The sequence below is a fragment of the Esox lucius genome, chromosome 11, assembly GCF_011004845.1.
Source record: "Esox lucius isolate fEsoLuc1 chromosome 11, fEsoLuc1.pri, whole genome shotgun sequence".
Classification (NCBI taxonomy): Eukaryota; Metazoa; Chordata; class Actinopteri; order Esociformes; family Esocidae; genus Esox; species Esox lucius.
The window spans coordinates 52,466,810-52,493,596 of record NC_047579.1 but is presented as its reverse complement, the minus strand read 5'-3'; the positions used below and the strand labels follow the sequence as shown (position 1 = coordinate 52,493,596).

The 26,787-nt window shown below is 43.4% G+C and overlaps 1 protein-coding gene across 1 annotated transcript in view; it reads left to right on the top strand.

The window, feature by feature from the left end:
- The first annotated feature begins 5,444 nt into the window (after window positions 1-5,444).
- The window catches only part of grin2aa (glutamate receptor, ionotropic, N-methyl D-aspartate 2A, a), a 192,345-nt gene continuing 171,002 nt past the window's right edge, over window positions 5,445-26,787 (top strand). Inside the window, exons 1-2 of the mRNA XM_029123423.2 lie at window positions 5,445-6,000; window positions 14,464-14,892. Coding sequence (XP_028979256.1) covers window positions 14,467-14,892 — 426 coding nt within the window. The 5' untranslated portion in view covers window positions 5,445-6,000; window positions 14,464-14,466. The remainder of the gene's footprint in view (window positions 6,001-14,463; window positions 14,893-26,787) is intronic.

Genomic DNA, 26,787 nt, shown 5'->3' with positions numbered 1-26,787 from the left:
GTGTGTATGTGTGTGTGTGCATGTGTGTGTGTGTTTGTGTGTGTATATGTGTGTGTGTGTTTGTGTGTATGTGTGTGTGTGTGTGTGTGTGTGTGTGTGTGGGAATGTGTGTGCAGGGCAGCACATCCATGAGTCAGAGCCACTGTGACGATGGATTCATCTGTGTATTATGACCCACTATTCAGAGAGTATTCAGAGAGTATTCAGAGAGTATTCAGAGCTCCACAGAAAGAGAATTAATCATCCAGTGACTAAAGAGAGGACATGCAAGACATGTCTCAGCTGACACACTGTCCACCAGTACACCAGTACACCACTACACCAGTACAACAATACACCAGTACACCAATACACCAGTACACCAGTACACCAATACACCAGTAAACCAGTACACCAATACACCAGTACACAAGTACACAAGTACACCAGTACACCAATACACCAGTATACCAGTACATCAATACACCAGTACACCAGTACACCAGTACACCAATACAACAATACACCAATAGGGAGTTCTAAAGTAGTGTTCTAAAGTAGTGATCTTTTTAGAGAATATGGTTCCACTTGGTTTAAAGCAGGACGCTTTTTGGAAAATAGGGTTCCATTTAGTCTGAAGTAGTTTGTAGGAAACAGCAGTACATGAATAGCTAAATCATCCAGTTGACATTCATTCTGATTAGAGACTATGGCCATATCATCTGTTGGATTACAGCAGCAACTGTTATTCCAGCAAACGGTGGCAGTTCCTGATAGCACTTCCATTGGGCCATTAGTATCACCATCCTTCGTACGGGACAGCGGGCTACACTCCCTTGAAGTCTCGCCGATCTACGCTGTGCCAGCATTTAGATTAGAACGCTATTTTATGAAAACTCCTGCAGTCTCAAATATGGTTATTCACTCTCTGATGCTGCTGGTCTCAGGGATGGCAAAATGTGAATACTCCTTTGGTCTCTACTGTTATATAAATCCGCTTTCCAGGGTTGTGCACATTACTGTCGGCTCAACCTCAAACACTTTTTTCAAACTGGAGCTGTGGAACCTATCGGGCATTTCAAGAGGCTGGCCAAAGAGTGTTTTATTAAAGAATATGATGTTTTCATGTCTGTGTTTTATAACCCATTTAAAATGTGTTATTGTATTGATGTGTTTTTTCAAACATTTGTTAAAGATACCTTGATCTCAGTGTTTTGTTGCTGTAAAAAAAAAGTAATTTTTGAGGGGGATCCTGTTGGAACAGATTCTGGAATCTTTTTATTTTAAACGGATCTGTTTAGGATCACCAAGTGCCTCATTCAGATCCCTGACCAATTCTCTCAAATTAATGAATTACAAATGGTACATCGACATTTGAGGTCAAAACACTGAAACACTAGGTATGCTCCTATACAATTGTAATGTCATTTTATGAAGGAACACAGCCCAGGTGTCAGTACTAACATGAAGGAACACAGCCCAGATGTCAGTACTAACATGAAGGAACACAGCCCAGATGTCAGTACTAACATGAAGGAACACAGCCCAGGTGTCAGTACTAACATGGAGGAACACAGCCCAGATGTCAGTACTAACATGGAGGAACACAGCCCAGGTGTCAGTACTAACATGAAGGAACACAGCCCAGATCTCAGTACTAACATGGAGGAACACAGCCCAGGTGTCAGTACTAACATGGAGGAACACAGCCCAGGTGTCAGTACTAACATGGAGGAACACAGCCCAGGTGTCAGTACTAACATGGAGGAACACAGCCCAGGTGTCAGTACTAACATGGAGGAACACAGCCCAGGTGTCAGTACTAACATGGAGGAACACAGCCCAGGTGTCAGTACTAACATGGAGGAACACAGCCCAGATGTCAGTACTGACATGGAGGAACACAGCCCAGGTGTCAGTACTAACATGGAGGAACACAGCCCAGGTGTCAGTACTAACATGGAGGAACACAGCCCAGGTGTCAGTACTAACATGGAGGAACACAGCCCAGATGTCAGTACTGACATGGAGGAACACAGCCCAGGTGTCAGTACTAACATGGAGGAACACAGCCCAGGTGTCAGTACTAACATGGAGGAACACAGCCCAGGTGTCAGTACTAACATGGAGGAACACAGCCCAGGTGTCAGTACTAACATGGAGGAACACAGCCCAGGTGTCAGTACTAACATGGAGGAACACAGCCCAGGTGTCAGTACTAACATGGAGGAACACAGCCCAGATGTCAGTACTGACATGGAGGAACACAGCCCAGGTGTCAGTACTAACATGGAGGAACACAGCCCAGGTGTCAGTACTAACATGGAGGAACACAGCCCAGGTGTCAGTACTAACATGGAGGAACACAGCCCAGGTGTCAGTACTAACATGGAGGAACACAGCCCAGGTGTCAGTACTAACATGGAGGAACACAGCCCAGGTGTCAGTACTAACATGGAGGAACACAGCCCAGGTGTCAGTACTAACATGGAGGAACACAGCCCAGGTGTCAGTACTAACATGGAGGAACACAGCCCAGATGTCAGTACTAACATGGAGGAACACAGCCCAGGTGTCAGTACTAACATGGAGGAACACAGCCCAGATGTCAGTACTAACCGGAACACAGCCCAGATGTCACTACTAACCTGAATACAGGCCAGGTATGAGTACTAACATGGAGATACACAGCCCATGTGTCAGTACTAACATGAAGAAACTCAGCCCAGGTATCAGCACTAACATGTTTTTTTTTTTTTTCATGTAATTTCTTACTATTTTCCACATGTATATGCCTTGGAAACAAACGTTATTGCCAATATACCGTCTCAGATTTAAACTGACAGAGAGAGATCTGACATTTGCATTCTGTCTCACTGAATGATTGGTCTGTCTCTTCCTCTGTCTTCCTTCCCTCACTCTCTTTCTCTGCTTACTGTAAGCTAGTGTGCCGCTGTCTTTAAACTCTCAGTTTATCTCTCCGTCTCACACACAGACACACAGGTCCACCACTATCAACCACACTTCTCTGCAGAATCGTCTCTCTTTTGAGAATTTGTTTTTGAATTTTGAACATTTCTGGACAAAGTTGAGACCATGCTTCTATGAACTTGAGAGATGGGGTAGGAGGGATGAAGTAGGGAGATGGGGTAAAAAGGATGACGTAGAGAGAGGAAATGAAGGATGAAGAATAGAGATAGAAGGAAGAATGAAATAGAGAGATGTGTAGGAAGGATGAATTAGAGGCATGGAGAGGAAGGATGAAGTACAGAGATGGGAAGGATGAGATATAGAGATGGGGAGAAAGAAGTGTAAAGATGGGGAGAAAGGATGAAATACAGAGATGGAAGGATGATGTAGATAGATTGAGAGGTGGGACGAAGAATAGAGATGGGGATGAAGGATGAAGTATTGAGAAGGGGAGGAAGGATGAAGTAAAGACATTGAGAGAAAGGATGAATTATATATAGAGATGGGAAGGAATGACAGTATAGAGATGTTAAGGATGAAGTATAAAGATGGGAAGGATGAAGTGTAGAGATGGGGATGAAGGATAAAGTATAGAGATAGGGAGGAAGGATAAATTGTACAGATGGGAAGGATGATTTAGATAGTTAGAGAAGAAGGATGAAGTATAGAGATGGGGAGGAAGGATGAAATGTACAGATGGGAAGGATGATCTAGATAGTTAGAGAAGAAGGATGAAGTATAGAGATGGGGAGGAAGGATGAAGTATGGAGATGGGAATTATGATATAGATAGATGGAGACAGGATGAAGTAGAGAGATGGGGAGGAGGGATGGACATATGTAGTGAACACCAATATCTCATAATACGTGTTGCCTCTCAGCCATGGATGGCTCCCTTATCTTATGCCAGTAGAAATTACAATATGTTCAGATTTGTCTGTGTCACAGGGGCATGGATTGGGTGCAGTGGGGTCATGACAGGTCATTTTGCCCCTGTGACTAATTCACCCCTGATTCACCCCTCCGTATGCAACAGAAATCTATGCAACCGTGTCCAATTTTAACATCCAAAGACTTACTTTCATTATGGAGAGAATACCCTCTTAGCTGAGAGCAAACACACACACACACACACACACACACACAGTATCATAAGAATAAACCGTTTTCCGTGTGCATTGCTCTCCAGCCGATCCAGCTGTGCAGAAGAACGATATGCGAAAGCGTCATGAGGCCAAAAAGCCGAACAGCACGACATACTGTTTTCACAGAAGGCTTTATTCTGCAGCCTGGGATAGAACCGCGAATCAATCAAAGAAACAACAGCAAACTGCTACAAGACCTTAAACTATGAGAGGATCGTATTAATGTATTTTTTTCGTTAAATGTTTCTTTCTTTCGGGATACACATGTCATTTTGAAAAAATAAAATTGATAAAGCAAACAATAATTGTATTGTTACCTCGTGCCTGTATAACGGGGCTTGGATGTTAAATCCTCGAGCCTGCAGTGTTTTACAGTACTGTATGATGACGTAGTTCTAATGTATAGCTTATATCTCTCTCTCTCCCTCTCTCTTTCCCGCTTCCTCTCTCCGCTCGCGGATGCCAAGTGTTGCTCAATGGTCGTGAGTCGTGCATCGCTGCTGCCTACATTTAAATAATGAATCCTTACTCAGCTATGCATAAAGTGGCCTATTTATCTTAGACCGACACATGTGGATGTTGTCGATGTGACTATAGACCACACTGTCTCTGTAAATCGGGTCCCGATCACAGCGCTTGGTTAGGGCAAAGAGACCACTTCTAAAAGAGGGTTCTCTTAAAGCACCGTTCTTCCTCTTCTCCCCGTCTCTCGGTGCCTCGCTGCTCGTTCAACTGTGTCCGTTGTGGTAATATCCATTAGCGTCGCCCCATGCACCATCTCTTTATTCCTCGCTCCCTCCCTTCTTTCTACAGAGTGCAGGGCTACAGTATGTACCAGAGTTCTGCAGAGAGAGAGAGAGAGAGAGAGAGAGAGAAAGAGAGAGAGAGAGAGAGAGAGAGAGAGAGAGAGGGGGGGGGTGCTGCATGTGGAATTTAAAATGACAGTTGAGCTACGTCACAGAGAGGCACCCCTGGCCGAAGGCTCGCAGAATTTGAAAGAGTGGAAAGAAAAATAGAAAACGAAAGAAAAAATGTGCAAGAGGCTACGTGTGCACTGTTCTTGTCACCTAAAAGGCAACAAATCAAACACCAAACCACACGCACGGACACCAACAATACAACGTCACATAGCAGCAGTTAGATTATTATAATGAAGTGAGCTCATGAGGTCCTCCCGGATAATACAAGTTGATGCTACTGAATTTCATTATCTGCCCCATTGCTTTTATATATTCCTACTCTGAACCACGCAGTTTGAAGAGTGTAATTCTCCTGTGTATGTGTGTGTGTGTGTGTGTGTGTGTGTATGTTTTTGCGTGTGTGACGGAGCCCCCTCTCAGTTCTCAAGGAACTAGTGCAGAGCTCGAGCGCATAGAGGAGACAGCAAGCCAGCGAGCAGCGCGAACAAGGTCCATCCATCCAGCCAGCCAGTCATCCAGTCAGCCCCCTCTGCAGAGCGCACACACACACGCACGCACGCACTCACTCACACAAACGCGTTCGAGTCAGTCCCACGGTGTTCGTGGAGTCCAGAGCAGCTGGGATAGAAGGGGAAGAGGTAAAGCAGAGGGCGAGTGGAGAGGGATAAAGGAGTATATTTGACTCGACGATGTTGGACTGGGATATTTCTACCGCTGCGGTGGAATGGAGACCGGCAACACAATGAGCGCTATTGGATTACAGTGATTCTGCGGCTCTATCCTTCTCGGCGGTTTGTGAAGTTGAGTCGGGATTAATTTTCTATACCCCGAGAAGGAAAGAAGGGCCGAAGGAAAAAAGGAATAAAGCGTCTTCGGTGGTTTGATTATTACACGGATTCGAGTTCCACGGGGGGGGGGGTGAACCGGCTGGGCTGTTGCAATGTCACCTCACCCTGCTGTTCAAGAGCTGTGTGGAAAGGAGATGTTGTAAGTATGCATTCCTGTCTACCTGTCTCTCTGTCCTCCTGTCATTCTGTCACTTCATTACCGACAGCACCGCTTGGGCTTTGCAATGGAGCTGTCCCGTTTTACGCATAGCCATGCTGTGCCTCGACTCTCCAAAGTAGGCTACAGTGTGCGTGTGAGTATTAGTGAGTGTGTGTGTGCGTGTTTGTGTGTGCGCGCGCGTACATGCATACAAAAAAACGCACACATGTACACAGTGGGACCTGAGGAAACGTACATATGTTTTTGTCTTTTGGGTTGCATTTAAATGTGATAAACTTTGCGTCAGAAGCCCAAGGCTTTAGGCATGGGAACACATGCGACGATAAAGCGTATTCTCTGCTCATACTCCCATGTCACCATATCGGTCCAATAGGACACCTCCTTGCCCGGTTCGCTAAAATCTCGTTCTAGCTTTAGGAACGCAATCCAATAACTTGTGGAGGAATGGACTCGTCATTGTTCCGCTTCGGCCCTCGTGTATTTGCATTCGTGCGTGTGTGTGCGCTCGTGTGTGCGCCATTGTGTTATGATCGTGTGGGCTGAGACGAGCTTCTCTTTGAAGGCTAAATGGAGCACGGTAGCCCGGTAAAAAGGGCAAACGCGCGAATAGCTCCCTGCCGAGGATGCCGCCGCCACGCCGCTTTTTGGAGCACCCCTCGCGTTTGTGCGGGTGCAGCAAGCTGTGCGCGAGGGGCGGACGGAAGGTATGATCCCCCACCGCGAGAAAATTAGGGTAAATGGAATGATGCTATATTAGGGTAGAAGAGAAGAGACGTGAACCGCCGCTTTACTTGTTCCCTCATTGGCTGTGTTCGTCGACACTGCGGCTTTCTGCCGTGTATCTATATCCAGTCGTATGTTATAACTTCACCCTCTGTTTCTCGTTGGTCCACCATGTAGCTTTGGAATTAATGACAGAGAAAACAGACAACTGAGAGAGGGACTTTCAGACACAACCGTTATTTTTTTCCAGCATTTGACTGAATAAAATTATATCTGATTGTAACGCTTGCGCCCCACCTTTTGCACGCGCCCGCCAACCTCAACTTGACTAGTTGACAGTGGAACGAGTGAGTAAGGAAGTGCAGGTATGTGTGCCCCACATTCCCGCAGAGCGGCCGATAGTGAAGCTGCATAAACAGGTCCAGCCGCTAGGGGTCGCCGGTGTATTGTATAGGATCTGCAACAGTTAATGAGAAATCAAAATGAATTTATATCTCTCTTTTTCCCTTCCGTGCTCCGGAGCCAGTCACGTTGTAGAGGCACAGTTCTTGCATCTGACTGCGTCTCGGCCAGCATCACAGAGAGAGCGAAAGAGAGAGAGAGAGAGAGAGAGAGGGAGAGAGAGAGAGAGAGAGGGAGAGAGAGAGAAAAAGCAAAATAGAGGGAAAGGCATTGATGTTTTAACAGTGCGAATCAGCCCTGGCAGATAGAAGGAAGAGAAATACCCCATATTCAACAGGAAACAAAATATACTGTTCTAAGCCAATCATACCAGGTTTATTTTCATGTGCATAGAACAGGAAGAGGAATTTTCTTCTATTGGATTTCTTAGCTTTATGATAAAACCCTGAAATAAAAGGCATTTAGCTTAACTGCTATAGCGCACAGTCTGGCTAGGTCACAGAAACAAAGTGACGCAATTGGGACTACAAGAAAGAGAGTTTCATCATTGTCCCAATGCAGTTCTTCTCAACTACGAAGAGGGTTCCAGCTCAGTTCAGTCCAGTAATGTTTCACCCACTTGGCTCACTGGTGTGCTGTGGACTCAGGTGCAGAGTGAACGCACAAGACGATTCATCCCTATTACATTCCGGGCCACTGAATTCATTACACACAGAGATTCCATATGCACTGACTCTAAAGAGTTGTAGGACAGCATGTGGGCCTGAGTTCGCTGCTTGAATTAGTTCCACTGTATTCCACAGGCCATGGAAAAGGCAAGTGTGTGTGTGTGTGTGTGTGTGTGTACTAGTTTTCCTTAGGCTGTTATATGACTATATCAGAGTCAGATCATTCTGAGCAGAAAGATTTGGAGCGAGAGAGAGAGATGGAGAGGAGGAGGTACCAAGAGAAATGGAGCGGTGAATGGAGAGGTAGATTTACAGAGACAGATGGAGAGATGGACGTACAGAGAGAGATGGAGAGATGGATGTACAGAGAGAGATGGAGAGATGGATGTACAGAGAGAGATGGAGAGATGGATATACAGAGAGAGATGGAGAGATGGATGTACAGAGAGAGATGGAGAGGTGTATGTACAGAGACAGATGGAGAGATGGATGTACAGAGAGAGATGGAGAGATGGATGGAGAGGATGAATAAAAGGTGGATGGAGAGGTAGATGAAAAGGAGGAATTAGAGGTGGATGGAGTGGAGGAATGAGAGGTGGATGGAGAGGAGGAATGAGAGGTAGCTGACTTCTCCTGCAGTGGCTGCAATAGGAGATAAATGGGAGAAAGTGAATGGGAGGGATGGAGAGAGAAAACAAGGGGAAGAGAGAGAGATAAAGTGAAAGAAAGGGTGATACGAGCATGTTTTCAAATAAATGTTTCAATTTGTGCTCCACAACAGTTTAGTCAGGCAAACATGCTTCAGCTTGCATGCAGTAACATAACATGACCACGACATGTTTCTACACGTTCACATAACATGACCACGACACGTTTGTACACATTCACATAACATGACCACGACACGTTTCTACACATTCACATAACATGACCACGACACGTTTCTACACATTCACATAACATGACCACTACACGTTTCTACACATTCACATAACATGACCACGACATGTTTCTACACATTCACATAACATGACCACTACACGTTTCTACACATTCACATAACATGACCACGACACGTTTCTACACATTCACATAACATGACCATGACATGTTTCTACACATTCACATAACATGAGCATGACATGTTTCTACACATTCACACAACATGCCCACGACATTCACATAACATTACCATAATATGTTTCTATATACTCACAAAACATGCCCATGACATGTTTCTACACATTCACACAACATGACCACGACATTCACATAACCTTACCATATCATGTTTCTATACATTCACATAACATGACCACGACATGTTTCTACACATTCACATAACATTACCATAACATGTTTCTATACATTCACATAACATGTCCAATAACATGTTTCTATAGGTTTACATAACAAGACCATAACATCTTTCAGTACATTCACATAACATAACTGGTGGAGCTAAACATGAAAGTAATTGAAAAAGATCATAAACAACCGTTCACATTACCATTTCAAATGTCTACAATTAAAATTTTTAGTATGAATAATGCTGAGGAGGAAAATATTGTTGTTGCACATGATATCACACAACATGGCATGAAAACAATGATTTGAACTGTTTCTTGAAAATATTGCACGTTATTGTACGTAATGGATTGTATTGTTCTGTTCCAATTATGGGTCAATAGCATTTGAACCCTAAAACTATAGGAGTCTATAGCAACATAGGACAAAGAGATGGTTTAATTTCAGGACCACGGAGAGCTCTGCATTAATCTATAGCTCTACAAGTCAGACAGTTTAAATTCAGGACCAAGGAGAGCTCATTCCTGTCTATAGCTCTACAAGTCAGACAGTTTAAATTAAGGACCAAGGAGAGCTCATTGCCTTCTATAGCTCCAAAAGATGCTGTTTAAATTCAGGCCCAGGGAGAGGTCAATGCTGTCTATATCTCCACAAGACACTGTTTAAATTCAGGACAGGGAGAACTCATGCCTGTCTATATCTCCACAAGACACTGTTAAAATTCAGGACCAAAGAGAGCTCATTCTGAATCACTAGCTCCATATCACAGACTGTTTAACTACAGGAGTACAAAACACTGTTAACTGTAGTTGTGTTTTGGGTGTGTGTTAATAGTAGTTGTGTTTTGGTTTGCGTGTCAACAGTGGTTGTTTTTTGTTGTGTTAAAAGTGGTTGTGATTCTGTTGTGTGTTAACAGTGGTTGTGTTTGTCTGGTAAAGTTGAGAGCTTTGGCTTGCTGTAGTTTTACAACAAAAATAAAATATTTATTTAATGTGCACTATTTAACATCAAGTATGTTACCACCTCACTGAAAAAGTGTCATCAGCGGTGGCTGAGTGGAGTGGTTTGCTGCTTCTGTAGTCTGCTGGATATCTAGAGAGGCAGTCTTTTTCTTTTTTCTTTGGGTCCGCACAAAATAGGTCACTATTGGACGATTGAAGGACTTGAATAACTGTATGATATTGATGTGAACACCAGCCTGGTTAGTGAACTGCTGTGGTATGTTTGTATGTATGTATGTATGTGTGTGTGTGTGTGTGTGTGAGAGAACAGTGGTTGTGTGTTTGTGTGTGTGTGTGTTTGTGAGAGAACAAGGGTGGAAAGTTTGTGTGTATGTGTGTGTCTGGTTAATTTCGATGATTTAGACAAGCCGCAGTCATTTTGACCAAAATATCTTTCAGTTTTAGTCACATTTTGAATTATGATTTAGTCAAGTTATTGTCAAAACAGTGGGCCATGTTGGTCATCAAATTGCCCATTCATATTGATAATCTTTTAATGAAATCAATAAAAGACATAGAATACATTACTAGGGAATGAAATGAACACCTGCTAACTAGCAAATGCGGGTAATTAAGTACTGACAAGTAGCTGACGGGTAAATCAGACAGTCTTACCGGCCAACGATTGTACACGAAAACACGTTTACATGATCCCGCTAAATCTACTAACATAAACCAACTATACCACCTCAATTTATGACGTATATTGGCTCGCCCTCTAATCTCATCCCCCATACCAAGCTTGATTCGCTCGCGCTAGATTCGACTGAAGAGAGTGGCTTCTTGAACAAGATCGCATAAAGACTATTTTGAACATTGAACGGCAGTGTCAGTTTCGCGGCTTCTAATTGCCACGGAGGATAAACAGCACTGCTTCACTCAAAACCTCCTCTGCATTCTCGTGGTGCTTCTACTGCTGCAGATTTGCCTGCATTTTATGTCGCACAGAAAAACACTGAAAACCTGTCTCTTTTCAAAAACCGTTCGTCCCGTGAAGTTTATTATTTAGTCGCAGAGATAATTTCGTCCTCCGTTCGTTTCAGGCAACCAAAATGACACAATTTGCTTTTTGGTATATTTTTTTTCTAGATCTATTTAGTCAGTTAACGCTAATTGCCACAGAAAACCATGTGTTTAACGAACATTTTCGTCATTATTTTTGTTGAGGAAATAAACACTGGTGTGGGTGCAAGTGTGAACAGGGTACGTGGACTCCCACAAAACACCGTGTACTTTGAAACTATACACCGTCAGTATGGGAATTTTTTTATCAATACCTTTTTAACAAGATGATTAACATCTCTGAACAAATCCTCGAGTAGTTTTCCTTCATTGCTTGTTCTCTTCTTTTAAATAGGAAGCCAATTTGTATTCAGCATTATTTTTACCATGAATAATCAAAACATGTTCTCATAGCTCATTCGATGGTGCCTAGATTGAAATCACAATATTAAATTGCAATGTATGGAATTGGGAGATTCGTAATGATGGAAGCTACCATTTGAAATAGCCTGGGTTTACCGCGGCCACCGCTAATTGGAACAGTGGAAGGGGCAATATGTAACGTGTTTAGTTCTCAACATTACCCACCGTCTTTTTTAGGGATGTGCCATCGGGTTTTCTCTTTTGGAATATGACTTCAACCCAGATAAGCACTTCCGTTCATGGAAGACTTTGAGTTGCCGTGGCATTTCTAGACTCAAGCCTACTGAGGCCCGAACTGTGTTAGAGCCTGAGGATCTAAACCGGGAATATTTTAACTGGAGTTGATGTAACCCGCATTCTTCTTTCCTACTTTTTGATATTATGAATCCTCCTGTAATATCCCAGGAGAGATAATATTTTTCTGTGAGGGGAGTCAAAATTCTAATGTGCATTCTATGAATAGGTCTGTTTTCCTGTCTTTCCCTCTCACAGACACCCTGTTTCTTTCTCTCTCTCTCTCATCTTCCTCTGTCTCTCTCTTCTTCTCTGTCTCTCTCATCTCCTCCCTCTCACAGACTCTCCATTTCTCTCACTTTCTCTCTTATCCTCCTCTGTCTCTTTGTTTGTCTCTGTCTCTGTCTCTGTCTCTTTGTTTGTCTCTGTATCTGTAGGTGAACCATATGTTTCCACTCAATTATTCACACCCTGATGCTCAGAACACCTGGTTCTTGGAGTGTGTAGGTGTGTGTGTGTGTAGTTCAGTCTCCTATACATTATCTATCGTTCCCTGGATGCCCAGCCTGCTGGCTCCCTGTCCGCTCTGCCAATCCTCTGTACACACACTCACACAGCCCGGGTTCTGTCCGCTCTGCCAATCCTCTGTACACACACACTCACACAGCCCGGGTTCTGTCCGCTCTGCCAATCCTCTGTACACACACACTCACACAGCCCGGGTTCTGTCCGCTCTGCCAATCCTCTGTACACACACACTCACACAGCCCGGGTTCTGTCCGCTCTGCCAATCCTCTGTACACACACACTCACACAGCCCGGGTTCTGTCCGCTCTGCCAATCCTCTGTACACACACACTCACACAGCCCGGGTTCCGTCCGCTCTGCCAATCCTCTCTACACACACACTCACACAGCCCGGGTTCTGTCCGTCCGAGTGAACGAGTGAGGTCCCGGTGGTCTGGTGATGAAGATGATGATGATGATGATGGTGATGATGATGATGATGATGTCACCCTGTTCTTCTGCTCTGGTTGCCACACGCAATACACACACGCACACATCCACTGTCGTCCACTGTCATCCACTGTCATGTAAAATCTTCCTCAGAGCAAGTACCTCATACACTCTCTTCTCACACACACACACACACACACATACACACCGCTTTCTCTGTTTCCATCTCTCTCTGTAACCCTTTATTTTTCTGTTACGTTTATTAATCTCAAATGGAATCCAGTTCTCTTCATACCGCTCCATAGGGAAGTGTTAATACAACCCTGGTCTAAACTAGTGTACCATATAGGGAATCAGGCGTTATAGGACCCTGGTCTAAAGTAGTGTAGGGAATCGGGCGTTATAGGACCCTGGTCTAAAGTAGTGTACCATATAGGGAATCGGGCGTTATAGGACCCTGGTCTAAAGTAGTGTACCATATAGGGAATCGGGCGTTATAGGACCCTGGTCTAAAGTAGTGTAGGGAATCGGGCGTTATAGGACCCTGGTCTAAAGTAGTGTACCATATAGGGAATCGGGCGTTATAGGACCCTGGTCTAAAGTAGTGTACTATATAGGGAATCAGACGTTATAGGACCCTGGTCTAAAGTAGTGTACCATATAGGGAATCAGGTGTTATAGGACCCTGGTCTAAAGTAGTGTACTATATAGGGAATCAGGCGTTATAGGACCCTGGTCTAAACTAGTGTACTATATAGGGAATCAGACGTTATAGGACCCTGGTCTAAAGTAGTGTACCATATAGGGAATCAGGTGTTATAGGACCCTGGTCTAAACTAGTGTACTATATAAGGGATTGGGTGTTATAGGACCCTGGTCTAAAGTGTTGAACTATATAAGGAATTGGGTGTTATAGGGTCCTGGTCTGAACTACTATATATTTTTTGTGCATGTGTGTGTCTGTTTGTGTGTGTGCATTGCTGCGCAGAGTTAAAAGAGTCAAAACCGAGATGTAAAAGCTGTATTGCCTCAGTCCCCTGTGGAGAGGAGGCTGGCTGTATCATCTCCTGAACCGCGAGCCAACCTCCTATCCAACCGTCTGCGTCGCTTCCCTTCACTGACTTTTAAAGCACTCAATTGGTTTACGGGTGGGCTAGAGGGAGTTTCTTTCATATTTTTTACACCAATCTGGTGCCTGTAAGTATAGTTGTAATAAGAAAAGCCCTTCAAGAAATCAGTGTTTAGAACCAAATATAGAATTATTATTGTTTCTTATCCATTCGGTTTTTCTTCCTAACTAAATAGTTCCTCCATTATTTATGTGATAATTATCTCTCTCTCTCTCTAACTCTCAATTCACTTCTAATTTAATGTCTGTTTTTCTGTGTGAGAAACATTTCTTTATTTTGCAATTGGAAAATAAATTTAGCTATAGCAAAGAACAAAAGTGAAAACAACAAATGAAATAAATCTACTATTTTAAGTAGATAGTACACACATTTTAAAAAGGATGAAGGCATGATGTAAAAATGTACAAATAGGTTTGGATAAGACTCAATGTTGTTTGTGCTCCACTGGTTACCCTTCTCTCATGACAATGAGTCTCTCTCACCCCTCCCTCTCCCTCCATTCTCTCCCTCTCTCTGTCTCACTCTCTCACTCTCCTTCTCTCTCCCCCTCTCTCACCCCCCCCCCCCCTCATTCCTCCTCTCTCTCTCTTCCAGGGGATGAAGTTGCTCAGTATGTCAGTGGGCAGGGCTTTGACTCTGGCCCTCCCATCATTCCTGGGTTTCCTGGTCAGCTTGACCTCGGTAACGATAAGGGAGGTTGAAGGTCAGAAGGTCCCCATCCTCAACATCGCCGTGATCCTTGGCCGCACGCGTTACATCTCCGATCGAGATATCCGGGCGCTCTGGAGCAAGGAGGACCCCATCGATGTCAACGTGGTCACCCTGCTGGTCAATGAGACGGACCCCAAGAGCATCATTACCCACGTGTGTGACCTGATGTCGGGAACCAAGATCCATGGCGTGGTGTTCGGAGACGGCACGGACCAGGAGGCCATCGCTCAGATATTGGATTTTATTTCCTCTCAAACACTCATCCCCATTCTGGGAATCCACGGGGGATCCTCCATGATTATGGCTGACAAGGTGAGGAGGGAGGGATATTTACAGGCTGTCCTTATTATCGTAGTGCCAGTGGTGGATGTGGGAGACGTGGTGGATGTGGGAGACGTGGTGGATGTGGGAGACATGGTGGATGTGGGAGACATGGTGGATGTGGGAGACGTGGTGGATGTGGGAGACATGGTGGATGTGGGAGACGTGGTGGACATGGGAGACGTGGTGGATGTGGGAGACGTGGTGGACATGGGGAGGTGGGAGTGGTGGGAGAGGTGGGGGTGGTGGTAGAGATGGTGGAGGTGGGAGACGTGGTGGAGGTGGGGGAGGTGATGGTGGTGGTGGAGGCGGTGGTAGAGGTGATGGTGGAGGTGGGGGAGATGGTGGTGGTAGGGGAGGATGTGGGAGACATGGTGGATGTGGGAGACATGGTGGATGTGGGGAGGTGGGGGAGGTGGTGGATGTGGGAGACATGGTGGACGTGGGAGACATGGTGGATGTGGGAGACGTGGTGGATGTGGGAGATGTGGTGGACATGGGAGACGTGGTGGATGTGGGAGACGTGGTGGACATGGGAGACGTGGTGGACATGGGGAGGTGGGAGTGGTGGGAGAGGTGGGGGTGGTGGTAGAGATGGTGGAGGTGGGAGACGTGGTGGAGGTGGGGGAGGTGATGGTGGTGGTGGAGGTGGGGGAGATGGTGGTGGTAGGGGAGGAGGTGGTAGAGGTGATGGTGGAGGTGGGGGAGATGGTGGTGGTCTCCCACCTCCACCATCTCTACCACCACCCCCACCTCTCCCACCACTCCCACCTCCACCACCTCCCCCCACCTCCACCACGTCTCCCATGTCCACCACGTCTCCCACATCCACCACCTCCCCCACCTCCCCATGTCCACCACGTCTCCCACATCCACCCCCTCCCCCACCTCCCCATGTCCACCACGTCTCCCACATCCACCACGTCTCCCACATCCACCACCTCCCCCACCTCCCCATGTCCACCACGTCTCCCACATCCACCCCCTCCCCCACCTCCCCATGTCCACCACGTCTCCCACATCCACCACGTCTCCCACATCCACCACGTCTCCCACATCCACCACGTCTCCCACATCCACCATGTCTCCCACATCCACCACGTCTCCCACATCCACCATGTCTCCCACATCCACCACGTCTCCCACATCCACCATGTCTCCCACATCCACCATGTCTCCCACATCCACCATGTCTCCCACATCCATCATGTCTCCCACATCCACCATGTCTCCCACATCCACCACGTCTCCCACATCCACCACGTCTCCCATGGTAGAGGTGATGGTGGAGGTGGGGGAGATGGTGGTGGTAGGGGAGGTGGGGGTGAATTAGTTAGGGGTGCCTTGCTGTTACCATGTGATCTTCTGCTCGACGGTTAGCAGAGTTGAGCTGTTTTACTGAATGTTAATGTGGACCACTAAACTGGCTGCTATGGTGTGACTGGGTGCACTTTGTGTGTGTGTGGATGTGTGTGTGTGTGTGTGGGTGTGTGTGGGTGTGTGTGGTATATGTGTGTGTGTGGTGTGTGTGTGTGGTGTGTGTGTGTGGTGTGGGGAAGACTGCTGTGAGCCACAAGAAGAGATCAAACATCCTCTATAGCAACCACTGGTACGTCTCCACAGGGAAGAGAAGAGAGGGAGGTACCGAGAGAGGAGGAGAGAGTGAATGACAGTGTGGGGGTGGAGAGAGATGAGAGGAGAAGAGAGGGGAGGAGGGGGGAGAGGAGAAGAGAGGGGAGGAGGGAGGAGAGGTGTGATAAGACACAGGGAAAGAAATCAGAAAAGGCAGAAGGAGAGAGGAGGAGGGCAAGTGGATAAGAGAATTAAGGGAGGAGGGGAAGAAGTGCGCTTGGAGGAGAGAGTAGAAAAGGGATACGGGCTAATCCCAGGTCTTCAGCAGAGTGATGTTGGAGAGGACACTGAATCGTTTACACAGGCCTGGAAACTCTGGTCGGCACAGTACACCCACACGCACGCACATACACACACACATAGACACGCACACACACCCATACACACATACACACACACACCCACACACACCCACATACATACACACCCACACGCACACACACACGCGCACACACACATTATCATTGGTTTTAAAGCCTAACAAGTTCTACTTTCGCTTGTTTTATGTAGATTTTCTAATCCCCAGAAACATGAATAACACCTTCTGCTCACACCTTCCATCTCTGTCCTGCGTGTTTGTATGTTTGTGTGTGTGGTGTGTGTTTGCGGGTTGGTTTCAGGGGATTTGATTACGAGGGTAAATCTCCTAGAGCTGTGTCATTGATAGTGTCTTCAAGCTACACAAACACACATACGCAAACACACAAAAACATACACTAACACACACACCCCGAGACCCAAAAACATGACCTTTTTCAAACTCAATTTTCTTGTTTGCTTGTTTTTTCCCAACTACTAAATAAAACTTCAGAAAAGTACAACATGGCTGAGGATGCCTTTTCAATATTGCTTGTTTCCCAGCATTCCCACTCCTTAGAAAAAAGCCCAACTACACTAAGGGACCAACGCTGGGACCCTTAGACCTGGTTCTAGCTAGCTATCGACTTGAAAACTCAGCGTGTCGAAGCCCCCTATTACACTAACCATAGAACACAGCCCGTTCGTGGATTTACTCACAGGCCAAACCAGAAGTTAGATATCTTACACGCAATGAAAGGCTTTATACAGATAGCTACTTGGACACCAGGTTGCCAATTATCCTGCCCCCTGCCGAGCAGCCTGAGACCACAGGGCTCGTCATGCAGACTGGGTTCTTTGGAGTGTGAACCTGTGGGTCAGGGACTTTGACCCGGTTATACATTCAACATCTGAAGAGCTTTCTACTGAGCTGGAGGATCGTTTGGTGTTGAAATAATGGATTTTATGCTATTGTAGTGAAGGAATGTATTCTATTGAACTAAAAGGTTTGTATTCTATTTAACTAAACCATTGAATTCTACTGAAACAAATGCATTCTGTTTTCCCTGTGTTTTTCCACTGACTAAGACCAAATGTCCTCTGCCAATGAACAGCTTTATCTTAGGGCTTAATGCACCTACCATATTTAGACACATCTTACTTCAGAGAGTTAAATGCTTTATACTTTTCAGTATGTAAGCAGGACTTCACTTGTGTGTCGGTAACAGGGTGCCTGAGTGGTACACTTGCCTGTAGGAAATAGGGTGCCTAAGTGGTACACTTGCCTGTAGGGAATAGGGTGCCTAAGTGGTACACCTGCCTGTAGGAAATAGGGTGCCTAAGTAGTACACTTGCCTGTAGGGAATAGGGTGCCATTTTGGACACATGCAGTCTCTATGGTGACCTGGATGCCCATCTGTCTAAGATTGTCTGCGCCTGTATTAGGATAGTATTAGGATATAGCAGGTCAGACAGGAAGTCACTATAGTATTAGGATATAGCAGGTCAGACAGGAAGTCACTATAGTATTAGGATATAGCAGGTCAGACAGGAAGTCACTATAGTATTAGGATATAGCAGGTCAGACAGGAAGTCACTATAGTATTAGGATATAGCAGGTCAGACAGGATGTCAGTATAGTATTAGGATATAGCAGGTCAGACAGGAAGTCACTATAGTATTAGGATATGGCAGGTCAGACAGGAAGTCACTATAGTATTAGGATATAGCAGGTCAGACAGGAATTCACTATAGTATTAGGATATGGCAGGTCAGAGAGGATGTCAGTATAGTATTAGGAAAAACACATACCAAACATGCAATCCGCCAGACAAAACACACATTTACCTGGAATTGCTGTCAAAGTGCGAACCAGAAATTATGTTTCCTTAAAATTTGGTTTTTTCTGTGTTCCAAACCTGAATAATGTTATGTGTGTTTGGATCGGTCAAAAGGTCTTCAATTTCTGAAAATGTCCTCATTTCAAAAGTCAGAAACTGTTCCTCACTTTGATAGCAATTATAGACACACACATTCCAAACACACACACACCACACACACACGCGCACAAACCACACACACATTCTGAACACATGCAAGTTGCCTGTGTGTCAATGTTGAATAAGGATTTATGTTGGAAGGGAGGGGTGTCAATATGTTGTGTCCTGGTCATTGACATTGACAGTAATGTTGAGTGTGTGTATTAATAGGAGAAATCCTGGCTGGCTATTAGGCCTCCCTGTTATTTCGCCTCAGGCTATGGAGATAGATAGAAGACACTGAGGTGGGAGAGGAGGGGGAGAGGGGAGAGAAGAGGAGAGGGGAGAGGAGGGAGAGGGAACGATAGAGACAGGGACATGGAGAGATAGAGAGAAAGAGAGAGAGAGAGAGGATGGGTGAGTAATACTGCAGGACCTATTGTAATTATTAAGGTAAAAAATAACCTCAACTGGGCATAAATGAGGTGGTGAATAAACTGAGACAGAAAGCATGCTGGGCCTTCTACGCCATTAAAAAACAAATTAAAATGTAACTACCTTTTACAGTCTGGCACAAATGTATTGAATGTGTCATTGAACCGATTGGACACCCTGCAACACAAGATTTCATCCAACTGGGCGAGGAACAGAGGAAGAGTACAGACAATGTATGCAGGGTAGAATTAGGTCAATATCCACTAAAAATAAATACTCCAAAAGAGCAATCATGTTTCGGAAAACATCAAAAATACATATCATTACCAGGCTTACAATGGCACAAGCTGAGTTAGGAGTCCTTTCACAGAGCTGGTATTTGGGCCGAGTTCACAAACATGTTCTACACTTTAAAAAGAAAACGTTTCTTGGGGTATCCTTTGCTCAAAACTGTGGGGAACCCCTATAAGTTCTTTACAGTTAATTTTTATTGCTAAAACACAATTTCTCAAAACATTGAACACAAAAACCTCATCTTCAAGCACTATTTATAAAACCTCTGACTCATCTCGCAAAATGAAACTTTCGCCTCAAAACTGTTTTACCTGTGTTCAAAATCAAACACCGCTCTCAAATCATAAAGAAAGTGATCAAAATGATATACACTATCAAGCAGTCAGTAAACAGTACACCAAAAAATAGAAAACACATTGTCCAAAACATATAGTTCTCAGGGAGAAGTAATTTGTTTTCTCTCAAAACAAATTTCATATTTTTCCGTCATTGTCTTTTGATGAATGAAAACGTTCTATCATAGTTGTTTAAAATTTATCAGAAATTACTACTCTGCTTTGCTCTTTGCACTTTTTTTTTTGTTCTTCCTCTTCCTCCTTGTCGCCCACCTCGCGTACGCACTCTTCCTCGTCCTCTCACATTGTTTCTTCTATCCATTCTCAGACTTTCTCCTTCCCACCTTCTACAACCTGTTTTCTCTCTGAACTGGCTTATATTGGTTGTGACACATAATTTGAAACAGGTTAAATAAATTTTGAGTGATTGTGTTCAATCAATTAATTTAGTGTTTTAGCAATTGAGAATAACTGTAAGAAGACCTACTGAAGGCCTCTTGCGAAAAACGTCTCACAAATCTATCCAGAAAGGATCTTCAAATGGTTACTGAAAAACTTTGACAAAGTACAGATTCAGTGAGCACAGTGGTGTCAGTGAGAAAGGATGACACAGTAGAGCAAAGGTTATGTGGTCACAATGTCACCTCCTCACAAAATACCAAACTATTAGAGAACAGTTCTTCTCAAAATGTGAACCTATAATTAAAACTTTCAACAACCACTCAGATAATTACTAGCTATTAGAAGTGAACAAAGAGGGCTGTAAGCCAGCAGCACATTATATACACAGTTACACACACAGAGGGACAATACGTGTTTTTTGTAGTCTTTACTGTTGTGTATCATTATAGGCATTACAACCTACTTCCATCTTTCTAAACACACATTTAATGTGTTCATTTTCTATTTTAAATAACTTGTTGATATGTTGTAAAGCTTCATGACAATGAAGAGTATTGGAAATGCGAAAGTGAGAAAGAGGTAGATGGAAAGAGAGATTTAGAGTGAAAGAGAGATAGAGGGAACAAAGGATCGGGAGAGAGAGAAAGAGAGAGAGAGAGAGAGAGAGAGAGAGAGAGAGAGAGACAGAGGGTGACAAGAGTTCAAGTGGCCTGCAGATAGGAAGGTCTCATCTTGATGGACATTAAAACATATTTGTCACTTTTGATGGAAAAAACTAATAGATTAAATAAAATCTTCAAGTAGGCTATCTTAAATGACAGAGAAACTAACTGAAGAAAAAGGAAATTCTGAACTCCTGATTTAAATCATTTCTTAAGAGATTACAGAATCTAGACTTTGACACTAAGCTAGTTGCTAACTGAGCTTTGCAGATCAGTGAAGAACTAGATGCTTCGAAAATGAAAAATAAACTGAAAACTACAAAAGAGAAATCTGTCCTGTTAGTCCTCATGCCTGAAAGGAATTTGTGTTATGTATAGTATATGTTTTTACTTGTTACATAAAGGTTTTTACCTGCTTTCACTGCAGACAGGTAGAATACCCAACCAACTGCAACACAACAAAAATAAAATAAATACTATTTTCGAATCCCCAGAAACTTAGTACAAAACTTTCAGATTACACGAAAGATCCTTCTTACTTTTTGTTTTATAAATGTTTATGTTATCATAAAGTTATATAGTAATTTACAAGCAAATAAACAAGTAATTTACAAGCAAATAAAATCATGTAGCCCATAATATAAAATTACAACGAAATCTATTAGCTTACAGATTATTGTTAATAGAAGAGGTGATGCAACACAATGATTAACAGGCTCCTGTAACCAACATTTTTGAAATGTGTTGCTGGCATCAAATTCAAAATGGACGTTTTATGCAACGTCCGGACTTTTTGGGAAACGGTGTTGTGTATCACAGAGACAACCATGGCCCCCAAGGAGCTAAGAAATTATCCGTAGGATCCCATTGTGGGAAAGTACAGGCAGAGTTGGGGAGTAACCGACTACAAGTAATCTGTTACATGATTACAAAAAAAACTGTAACTGTAATCCGTTACGTTACCAACTAAAATATTGTAATCCGACTACAGATACTTTTGAAAAAAATTATGATTGCTTTTGGATTACTTCAATTGTAAAAGAATAGTTGCGCGATTTTTTCATTTATTGTTTTAAAACATCGTTATTTGAACTAAAATAACAATTGAGCGCCTCAGTTGTTGTGAGTGTGATCATCATGCGCGCTAACGTGGACGCGCATAAGCATTTTAGTGACTGATGAAGAGCTAGTTTAATTGGTAAAAACATTGTGTATCTTCGATAATATTAGCAAACTCATTTAAAGGTGATTTAGTTATCTACTCCACGCATCTTTCTCAGAGCAATGATTCTCAGAGAATACCTCGTGTTATTTATTAGTTCAAGTGTTTTATATAGTTCAAGTTTCAAGGTTTATTTGTCAAATGCATCGAAGAACACAGCCGAGAAGAGTTGCACTGAAAAACTCTGACAGGAAATTTTTTTTGAAGATTAGACAACTATTTGTTAGATAGCTGTAAGGGCTGCCTTCAAGATAAAACATTATATGGAATTAATCACGATATTCAAGGAGAAAAGGTGTGTTGGGAAGCACTGCTGAAGGTTGATGATATGCATTTGAAGTAACCACCTCAGCTCCGTCCAAATAGGTAGGCCATGTGATTCTGCTTGCTTTGTATCTCAGAATATTGCATCCATTGGTTATCATTGGCTGCTGACGACATTGACTTTAAGCTAAGAGTGTTGGTGTATAATCACAGTTTATTTCTATCTGCGATTTGAAAATCAGTTGCTGGTGGCCCAAATAACCATGTTACGGTCGCGCGGGTAAAACGTATTTGTGTGCGGGTGTTCACGATTGCAAACGTGCGTTCGCGGGACTGGGACATGAATAAAACAAATAAAAGAAAAGACTAACACATCTTTCGATTTTTGGGTTATGTTCAGATTAACAACCCGATTCTGGAAGATCGAGTGTTATTGGATTAATTGGAATGACTAAATGTCTCACAGACCTTTAGCTAGTAATGTAGAGATGTAGCCCAATCATACTGAAGTAGAAAGTACTGGTTTAAAAACCCTTTCCAAAGGCGCTGTACAAAACCCATAAGTTAAAATGCAAATTCTGTTTTTGGCCAGCTATGTAAACTCTATTATTGATTGATCCCGCAAAGGGTGTTCAACTGGTTATAGGCTATCCCTATTGGTTTTTTAATGCCTCTTAATATGAAAGTAATCAAAGTAATCAGATTACGATACTGATTTAGAGTAATCTAAAAGTTACGTTACTGATTACAGATGTGGACAGGTAACGGATTACATTTAAAAAGTAACCTACCCCACCCTGAGTACAAGTCAGGAGTGGGATCTCTCACTTTCATCCTAATAGATATGTTTGGTTCACAGCCAAAATGGCTTATCAAGTACACAGTACCTTTTCTCAACCATGATGGAGGCAGCATCATGTTATGTGTCTGTTTCTCTACAGAACGGAAAGGGCTCTGGTCAACATATAATGTGACAATGACCCCAAGCACACAACAAGATCAACAAAGGAAAGACCTTTAAAAAGGAATATCAAAGTCCTGGAATAGCCTGGTGGTTGCCCACACCTCAAACCTATGGAAACTCTGTAGACTGACCTAAAGAAGGCTCTGTACAGAAGATCCCCTAACAGTTTGACTCATCTTAGTCAGATAACAAATCCAAGTGTGTTAGGTTGATAAACACCCGTCCAAACAGACCTGCTGCTGCAATCCAAGCAAACGGTTTTCTTCACATAGTATAAGTTGTTACACTTATGAAACCAAGACATTGACTGTTTTATATTTTGAATTTTTCAGATAAATCATCCATTAGTTTTACACTTACATATTGTTTTTGTTACAAAAGGAGGGGAAAGGTCTGACACTATTTGTCTTGGTACACCAATAAGCTGCATTTGCAATCAGTGTGTGTAGACTTTTTATGCTTTTTAAAGTGTGTTGACCTCTGACTTAGTGAGTGTGTGTGTTTTTTTTTTTGGGGGGGGGTTATATAGAGAGATACAGACTGTGTGTATGTGTGTGTGTTGGGGGGTTGTAGGGAGAGAGAGCGTGTTGACCCTCCTCTGACTTAGTTAAGATGTTCTCTCATTTCATACCATTCTCCTTTCCAGTCAGATTACAAGGCTGTTGTTCCTGCTGTTGATTTCAGTATGTATCAATTATGTACCAGCTGTAATAGGTGTCTGTCTGACAGGGTTTACCTGTGTAGGACCCCCTGAGCACATAGAGGAGACATGACCATGCATGAAGCCTCGTCTTTTATTCACAATGGAAATGACAGGATGAGATGCAGGATCCACCTACCCTACCTAACCACCATGTGTAACATTCACATTGTCTTGGTTTTCTAGTTGATTCTCTCCAGTGCATTAAATTATTCGCTTTTTGTTTTCTATTGAATTTATTATCAATCAATTATTAATGAATCCAGTAGCTGTAAGTTAGTGTGTGGGTGGTGTTCGGGAGACTAGGCCCAGCGTGTTGTCTGGCTGTGTTATGATTGCGGGCCTACCACAGCAAAGAGGCGGTGGAGTCGGTCCTCGGACAGTAAGAGTATCGTAACGTATTTATGTTCCTCGAATACGACAAAGACACGACCTCTTTTTGTGTTATCCAAGAACAAAATAAATCGATGTTGTCATGTCCAAAACTCAATTGCCTAGTTTTGCTGTCTGTAAAGATCCAGGGCGGGATTTATGTTAAGCCTGCTGCCGTGATTGGGTTAGAGCAAGCACCGTTCCCCCTCATTCATCCCCCGCAGACACACACACACACACACACACACACACATACACACACACACACACACACACACACACACACACACACACACACACACACACACACACACACACATATTGTATAAATATAGACATAAAAACATAGTGTACCAGTCAAATCTTGGTCACACCTACTCATTCAAGGGTATTTATTTCGTTTTACTATTCTCCACATTGTAGAAGACATCATAACTTTGAAATAAAACATATGGAATCATGTATCAACCATATAATTTATTTTCTTCACACTCCAAACCAGCATCATGAGGCAATCACCTGGAATGTGTGCCTTGTTAAAAGTGAATTTGTTGACAAAAAAAAAATCTTAATGCACTTGAGCCAATGAATCAGTTGTGTTGTGACAAGGTAGGGTTGGTATACAGAAGGCCATCATTATGACTTTAATCTAGTATTCCATATTATGGCAAGAAAAGCTCAAATGAGAAAATACAATTTAAAGAAATCTGAAAGTACAGTCACAACAAACATCAAGCGCTATGGTGTAACTGGCTTTTGTCAGGACATCCACAGGAAAAGAAACCCCAGGAGTAACCCATCAGACACTCCTGGGGGTCCTAGGGGCCAGGAGGATTAGTTCATTAGAGCACATCACACCTTCTCTCTCTAATCACCTTGTGTGAATCTGACTTCTGTCTTAATTCTGTTTATTGATCTAGTTCTACATATATATTTTTGTATTTGTATGTATATTGCGTTCTAGTTAGCCTGCTTTGTCCATCGTAATTCTGTTGCTAACATCTAGCCCATGCTGGTTTGTCATTGTACTTGTTTATACTTGCAGGCATAATAATAGATACATTGGTAGAGATATCAGAAAATAGACATTTTGAGCCATAAAGAGAATGGTTTGCTCCAGTAGGGCAGACTTTTAAAAAAAATCTTTCTGTGCTTTCTGAGTAAAGGGCACTTCCACCTCTGGATCCAGTGTGTTGAAAACGTTCATGTTCTGACAACAATGTTCTCCAGTTGTGGTTCAGTGAGAATCACATGACTATCTTCCTCCTCATTTGCATTTATTTGCATTCATTTTGGCTTAAGTGTCCAGTACAGGGCACAAGTTGGGGTTAGAAATAGGGTAAGAGTTAAGTTTAGGGTTAGGAGTTTGGGAAAGGTTAAAGTTAGGTTTAAATGTAGTTATTGAGGTTAAGATTGGGGTTTAGTTCAGGTTTAAAATCACAGTCTAGTTGTACATTGTTTCCAAGCGCATGGGTCATAGGGTTAGGGTTAGGTTTAGGGTTATGGTTAGGGTTAGGGTCAGGGTTAGGGTTAGGGTAATGGTTAGGATTAGGTTCAGGGCAATTAGTCAAAATTATATTTTTTTAAGGGCAATTAACTTTGGAGTTCCCATTTAGTGAAGTGAAGATGTGTGCATTAGGTGTGTGTATTTCTAGTTGTCTATTGAATTCCATTTCTATCAGTGCTTTGTGTTTCTCAAGAACCCCATACCAGCCATCCAAGTTTTAACATAGACACTAATAACAACTAGCAATCCCCCCCCACGCGGCCAACATGCTCTCCACACACAACTCTGCTAACGCAACTGCTGTTCTAGCAGTTTGTTTTATGCAGAGGTGACACGAAGAGCCTTAGCCCAAAACTCTGCCGCGGTGGTGTGGAACATGTTAGGAAAGCCTGCTGCCTGAATGCTTCACAGGGCAATTTCCTGGAGAAGCAATACAACTATTAGCCTTGCAAAGCAACACAGCTCTATTCAAGCAGACCCACCTCCGAAGCGATGGTGTTAGCTTAGCCTAGTCCTCTGCAGTATCTGCCATCTCCAGAGCAGTGAACCGTGTGGAAAGCAAGGAGTGGAGAACGAACAGACAAGAGGACAAGAGCCAAATCAATTAAATATCCCTTCTTTGTTTCTCAGAAAATGCATTAAAAAGGAATATGACAATATCTATTTTTCTATTTGGGATTTGGGACAGAGGATGGATGGGGAGGGGGGGTGGTGGAGGGGGGGGGCTGGATAAGGGAAGAGGGTGGGGGGGACTTAAAGGATGGTCCCTAGTGAGATTCGGCAGAAGAGAGAACAAGCACAGAAAATGGCTTTGTTCATTT